This window comes from Bos taurus, chromosome 6, assembly GCF_002263795.3.
Source record: "Bos taurus isolate L1 Dominette 01449 registration number 42190680 breed Hereford chromosome 6, ARS-UCD2.0, whole genome shotgun sequence".
Taxonomy (NCBI): Eukaryota; Metazoa; Chordata; class Mammalia; order Artiodactyla; family Bovidae; genus Bos; species Bos taurus.
Window position 1 is genome coordinate 61,005,004 of NC_037333.1, and position 7,451 is coordinate 61,012,454.

The 7,451-nt window shown below is 48.1% G+C and overlaps 1 protein-coding gene across 2 annotated transcripts in view; it reads right to left on the minus strand.

Annotated features, from left to right (window-relative positions):
• Window positions 1–6,525, minus strand: part of BEND4 (BEN domain containing 4) — a 28,936-nt gene extending 22,411 nt beyond the window's left edge. Inside the window, exon 1 of one of the 2 annotated variants that reach the window (NM_001193035.2) lies at window positions 5,946–6,441. In NM_001193035.2, coding sequence (NP_001179964.2) covers window positions 5,946–6,441 — 496 coding nt within the window. Of the gene's footprint in view, window positions 1–5,945 lie in introns of both variants that reach the window. The other variant, XM_005207892.5, reaches the window with a different exon arrangement.
• Window positions 6,526–7,451: the final 926 nt, after the last annotated feature.

The following is a 7,451-nucleotide window of genomic DNA, read 5'->3' on the forward strand; positions in this document are numbered from 1 at the left end:
AGCATATAGGAAGCACCCCTCACATCTCCCAAATCTATAAAATGCTAGCATTCCTAAACCCTCAGGAAAAATGACAAGTCAGAACACAGAGTCCAGTACTCTTCAGCTCAGCAGAGACCTAAGAGACTGTATATTCTATGAGTGGACTCGAGCTTGAGGGCCAGCACAGTATCTCAAGAAGTATTTACTGAATACATGCGGGGACTCTTATAGCTAAAATAGTATCTTAGTTTACAGCATTTGTATCCTCACCCTGAATCCCACAAATATTAGGCACAGGCCTGCTTTTTAACCACAATTACTTTGAGTGCTAACGAAAGAACGAGATGCCACGTATAGTGTTTGTCTAGAGCTGACTGATGGGCCGTGAAACTTGACCCAAGTAGCAGCCGAGATAAAGTTGGCTTGCTACTTCGGAGAAAAGGGGATGTGTATATGGGAACTATCTTTCCTACATCAAACACTGGAAGTCATGATGACTCTGCCCCCAGCCAGGTGGAAAGGAAGAAACAAGCTCATGATTTGAACTGAATCATAATGGAGAAAGACTTCAAATAGTTGGGTATTATATTTTGCAATGGCCAAAACTGAATAAATCAGAAAGTAAACAGCTGAACCATACAAGTGGGGAGGTTTAAGATGTTGCATTCTCATTTTTCACTCCCAGGTTTTTGTTCTTTTATTAGTGAAATCAAAGGACAATATCGATTGGGGATTCTCAATTCTGGCACATTAGCAGTTTTCATTCATTTAATCCTATAATCCCATTTCAGACCTGAAGTTGTACTTACTGTTTGCATTTTAATCAGAACAGTCCTAATCGATTCATAGGCTATACACCTTTAATACAACCCTGATGAAAGAAACAAAATATGAAAGGAAAGACGAAAACAGAATTGCTTAGAAAGAACAGCTAGAATATATTTGTCCAGTGTCCTAAAAGGAGTTCAGTTGTCTGAATACTGATAAGTCACATTACAGTATAGATTTTAAGGGGAAAAAAATCTGATGTATAGACAAGCATGATTTGTTTTCTTAACTGAAGGATAAACTCGTAATATGTTGAGAAAAAGTCATTATGCATTATGTTATATTATGAAGATAATGTATTAAAGTGCATTCAGAACATCAGAGAATAGTTATAGCCACCAAACAGTTCTTGCTTGCAGGTTTTCCAAATGTTTTATTCAGAATTTGTTCTCAGAACTGATATATGTAAAAATAGCCACTGTAGCCATTAAAAGGCTGAATTTTCTTCTTTTCAGTACCTTCTAACATTTGAATAGTATTTTATGTCAATACATTGAAGAGTGTGATGAAAAATGTTACTATTATACTTGGTGGAAAACAGCAAATCTTTCCACTTAACACATACTGCAGCCAGCAATACTTCACCTTTCCAGACAGAATATAATTAGAAATGCAGGTATTGTGTAATGCCCCTTACTGCTAAGAAATGGAGAAAAGTTCTGTTTTTATATGAACACAGTTGTATGACACACTGATCCATGATTCTTAATTGAGCAGTGTGAACGTGTATTTTAAATTTTTTGAACTTTTCTCCCCCCTTAGTCACAGAATGTTCCACTCAAGTGATAGCAAGGAAGTACAAAGTCAACAGATTACAGAGAGGCTTTAACACAACCTACTTTATCCCTAACTTCTCTAAAATGAAAGATCATAAAATGTTTTTAAAAAAATCACAATCATAAAGCACTCTAAAATGACCACATTTCTCAAATTTATTTTGCTTTTTTGTAAAACCTGTCTGGAGATAACATCATGTTGCAAATTGTGCCTAGTCTGATTCCAGAATCTGAACCCATGATTATTTTTGTAATTCAAAAAATCATTTCTAGAAATTCTTCAGAATTTAAGAGGTTTAATCCATCCTAAATCTGATAAGTGAAGAGGGATGGGAACTCAGCAATGAAACACAGGCTCCCTACTTTAACATCCTTCTTTGTAAGTAAAGCCTTGAATGGAATTTGCCCATCACAGCAGATCCCCAAGAGTATTCTGCTTCTATGAAGGAGATCACAGTAGTCAAGATTAGTGGTAACCTTTTGATTTTAGCCCAGTGAAGGGTGAAATATATTAATATTAAAAATGCAGAAGCAGAAAAAAATTTCTGTGACCTATACTACCACGTATCCATATATTTATTACAATCTACCAAAAGGATTTCCAACTAGCTCAAAATGGATGATTTTCTTAAAACATTAATATAACTTCTTTCTATGGGAGGACTTTGTGGCGTAGAAAATAGAAGTTACAAAATGAAAGCATCTCTGGAAGCATCATCCTGTTCTTAAATCAATGAACTACTGTATGTCTTAAAAAAAAAAAATGCCATCAGTTTTTTTTTCCCTAATGGCAAACATCAACACAGCAAAACAGGATGCAATTTTTCTAAATAAATAAATCAATGATGTGTCAAAAATTAACAGATGAGTTAATATACTCGGTGCTATCAAAACCAGATGGTGCTTCCTAATATTCATCCTGCTCAGTCAATCCCTGAATATTTTCTGGACCATCGGTATATAAAATAGGATGCTGCTATTTGTGATGGCAAACAAAAGCAATCATGCCTGCCAAGCACATACTATAACAGGCAGCATTTCAGCTCTGCTAGACAGAAAGTAATTAGAATGCTTTTAATGTCCAAAAGAATGATGCTGATAGGCTGCCACAGATGTGTAGATTTATGAATATTTATATGGTGGTTTATAGCTGACACTTTTATCAGTTGAAGAAGATAAAATATCTGCCTGACTCAAAAGCTTGACAGTCAGGTTAATAAAATCTCATTAAAGAGAATGACCTATGCAATTATATAGGATTTATTGTAATTCATTTTTGATTGTACTCTGCTTAAAGATGCAATTTCCCATTTCCTGATGCCAAATTTAGGCTGCATATCAAGATCTACGTGGGTTTTAACTCTAAGCCTCCCACAGAGGAAAAATATGCTTTTAGAACCATGGTATATTACCCCTTTTAAGGAAAATTATTCTCTTCAGGAGATTTTATAAGAACACTGAAAAATCTATTTTAAAACACGTGTCTCCTCTCAATGGTTTATGGCCCTTAATGGCAAATAAGGTTCACTTCAACCCTTTCATCTTTTCACAGCATTTACTCTGGACACTCAGTTCTCTCTCTTCCATCCTTCACTTATTTCATCTCATTGATGTTCTGATTATTTTCAGTTTACCAGGGGGCCTGAGACATTGCAGTAACACTGCAGTGAGGGTGCAACAAGCCAATCACCACCCTGCCTCCACTCCACCAAGTATGCTCACATGGCTGTCTGGGCACACATGCTCATTGGTTCAAAGTGGCGCCACTAGTTCCTCAAAGAGCCAATCAACTCTTCAGGCGCCTGTCCTTCTGAGGGCCACTAATGCCACTGTGCCCATTAAGAGATGGCTTTGTCCCCAATGATTAATATTATGACCAAAATTCATGATGTCTAGTACTAAGGTCTTTTTTTTTTTTTTGCCCCTGACCATTTGCCAAGACTCACTGGAAAAGACCCTGACGCTGGGAAAGACTGAAGGCAGGAGAAGGGGACGAGGGAAGATGAGATGGTTAGATGTCGTCACCAACTCAATGGACATGAGTTTCAGCAAGCTCCGGGAGTTGGTGATGGACAGGGAAGCCTGGTGTGCTGCAGTCCATGTGGTCACAAAGAGTTGGACACAACTGAGCCACTGAACTGATCTGATTTTCCTTACTGAGAAGAAGAAACCTACAACCCAATTCCTGTCTTTCCAACAAGCACATGGCATCCTATTCTTGGGGCTATCAAGCTTACTACTCCAGGAGCTCTCTTAAAAAAAAAAATAAGAAGAAATGTTGAAAATAAAGGGAAATAAGAAATACAGGGAATCTGAGGAGCATCAGCAAGCTCCTTTTCACTCTTTTAGATTCAGTGACATGATTTCCACCTGGGGACAGAGACAGACTAACAGGCCATCAGAGTAAACACTGAGAGAGGTCATTCAGAACAAGGTAAGAAGGAAAAACAAAACAACAAAAACTCTTTATGGATAAGAGTGGGGAAACTGCCACCAGAGTAGAAGGGACCCTGGAAAGGATAGCAAGTAACAGTGCAGAAAACAGAATACAGGAAAAACAGCAGGAAAAAGCAAGGTTAAAACTATGGATGAACACGGAAATGAAAGGGGGCAGACTTACACGGTCTTAAAAAAGGTAAAAGACTGAAAGACAGTCAGCAAAGTCTCAAAGGAGAAAGCAAGACGAGATTAAAGAGTGAAGTGGGCGGATAAAGAGGGGGAAACCCCCAATGAACACGATGGCTTGGAGGTTGTGCTAAGGGGTACGCCAAGTACCGAATATGGGAAAAAGACCCTAACTTCTGAACAAGAAAGCAGAGCTAGGAAATTAACAAGGAATGACCATGAAGTAGTTTATAAGAAAATCAGAACCCAAACCCAGAAAGCACACAAACCTAAGAAAGCGGGAAAACACTAGAAAAATAAGGAAAATGAAAGTAGATAGCCTAACAACGAATACAAAAGTACAACAGAATATAAACACAGGAAAAAAAAAAACCACCTCTTGCAAACAGTGAGGACATCCACACAAGAACCCCTCCAAATCAGTGAGGGATGTGACAGGACAAGTCTTCACTATAACCTGTAATTAGATTTTCTTTCTCAAAACCAATCCTTCATGTGTCAAAATATTGACAAACAACAGAACATGAGCTTAGACTTCTATAACTCATTTCAAGACAATGCTCCTATTTTCATTAGGGGAAAAAAAAACCCTTTGGATTCACTTATATGCAGGATTCGGAGGGCTCCAAAGTGCAGTAAAAGGCCTGAGCAGGAACTTTTTAGTTCCGAGGAGCGGGATAAACGGGGCTGCGCGTCCTCAGGGAGCAGAAAGCACCCTTGGGCCAGGCCCCAGGCTGCGGCCTCTCCATCAGCCCGCCTCCCTCCCCGCAGCTGGGCAGGAGGACCGGCTTCTACCAGAAGTCTCGTACCCGGGGTGAGCGCTCCCCGAAAGGCATTTCTGAGGGGCCCGGGCCCAGAAAGCTCGAGAGGCGCGGGATCCCGGCGTGCAGCAGCGCCCACCCGGTGCGGGGAGGGCGGCGGGACCTGGAGCGCCCGGGGTTCTCGGTACTGGGGGAGGGGCAGGAGTCTCGGTCCCTGAAGTCGCGGCCGCCCGCCCCACCCGCGTGACTGCTGCCGGGGGAGCCCCGCGTCTTACAGCCACCCGCGGGGGACCCTGGGGTTGGGGGGAAAACGGGCAGGCAGAGACCGCGCGCGCCCACATAGAAAAAACGAAACTGCCCTAGGGCCCGCTGAGTGACCGCGACAGAGCGAGGGAGAATCAGAAAGCAAACGAGAAGGAAAGAGGAGAAAAAGCAAATGGAGGGAAGAGAGAGAGATAAAGGGAAGAAGTAGAAGGAAAAAGTGAAGCCGCAGAGAGGAAAGGGAGGGCTTCCCCGAGAGTCGCCGGAGAGCGCCAGCTTCTCCCGGAGCGGCCGCCGCTGCCACCCGAGGGTGTCCCGCCCCCACTCCCAGCTCGCGCGCGGCCCCCGGCTCCCCCCGCCACCAGCCAGGTCGCCCATCGCCACCGCCGCGTTCCCCGGGCGCCGAGCGGCGGAGACACCTGTTAAGAGGCGCGCGCGCGCCGTCGGAAGCCCGGGACGCGGCGGCGGCGGCGGCCGGGAAGCGCCAGAAGTTGCCGCCAGCGCGTGGAGGCCTCCGGAATGCGCTCGGAGGTCCGAATCCTCCCTCAGCCGGTGTGCGCGCCCCCTGCCCACCCCCCGCGCTCCCCTCGCGGCCCTCCCGCTGGGCCCAGCGCGCCGCAGGCTCTCCGCGGTCCCTGGGCTTCTCCTTCCCGGGGCCCCACCCCTCTCCCCGGCCGTGGCGGGACGGAAAGTTGCGCCCGAGAGTTGGTACCTGCGCTGAGCTCCAGACTGGCGCCGTCGCCGCCCGTGCTGCTGCTGCCCGCGGAGGCCGCCGGGCTCGACCCGTACCTGACGACGGCGGCGAACGAGGAGGATGATGACGCGGCGGCGGCGGCCGCGGGCGGCGCCGCCGTAGTCCTCAGGTGGCCCTGGGACGCGGCGGGGGTGCCGGACGGAGACGACGACGACGCGGCGGCGTTGGCCCGGCCGGGCCCGGGGGGGAAAGATCCCTGCGCCTGGAACTGCTGCTGCTGCGGCGGCGGCGGCGGCGGCGGCTCGCTGCTGCTGATGGAGACCACGGCGTGCGGGGCGAAGGGCGGCGGGGGCGGCCGCACGTGCGGCAGCTCCACCAGGGTGGGTCGCTCGTAGCGCTTGGCCAGCGCTGGCCTCTTGCCGGGGAACGTCTTGAGGACGCTGTAGGGGCCGCGCTGCTTGTAGATTTTGGGGACGCTGGGCCCCTCCTCTGCCGGCTGCATCTCTTCCTCCATCCTGCGCCTCCCGGCCGCTTCCCGGCCGCACGCCCCCTCGGCGCCCGGCGCCGGGCTCCGAAGATGCCGCTGCCGCCCGCCCGCCGGCTCTGCCCGGGTGCGCGCGTGTGGGAGGGTGGGTGTCTGTGCCGCGGCCGCCGTCACCGCCGCCGCCTGTCGCGAAGCCTGGCATCGCCGAACCCCTGCGCGGGGGGCTGCCGCCCGAGCCCTGATTGACAGGCTGCCTCGCCAATGCCTGGAGGGAGAAAGGAGGTAAAGAGCAAGTGTTTAGGGTAATATCTGCTAATGATAATGGGGGCGGGGGCGGAGCCTGGTGCCGCCGCTGCCGCCCGCGTGGTCGCCGAGCCTGGTGTGCGCCTCCGACGGGGGAAGGGAAGGAAAGAGCCGGGACCCCGAGGGCGTCCTGGTAACAGCGCGAGGTTCTGGCCGGGACGAGACTTTGGAGCCCCGTGCACTTGAGGCTCCTGCTGTTATGGGCGGGGCCCGGTTTTAGGAAGGAGCTCTTGGCGACCCCTGCACGACCCCAAACTCTCGGGTTGCACCCAGCTGGGAGTAGTTGGGGCGGGGCGGGGTTGGGGTAGCTGGAGTGCGTGTGTACCTTGGGAAGATAATACACCGCGTTCTTCTGCCTATGGGAAATTGCTGCGCCAGCCTTCTGAAAAGAACATCTTGAAGGCTTGACCTAGGTTGCTGCGAGTTGTTTGCGCGCCCAAGGGCTTTTGTCTATATCCAGCTCATGGCCTTCGAGTTCATGTTGTCATAAGAGCACACTAAGCATCAGACTTTTACATTATTTCATTAGATTCCTATGAGAGGGCATAGGAGAATCCGTTTCCCCATTCTACAGATGAGAAAACTGAGGCTCTTTGAGGAAATTGCCCATAGTCAGATACTCAAGTGTGTGGCTGAGTTACACAGATGTACCCAGATATGCAAATTCTCACTTCTTGTAGCAGGTAGACTGCAATTTAGGGGAAAAAAAAAGACCTGATACCCCCTTTGGGGATGGT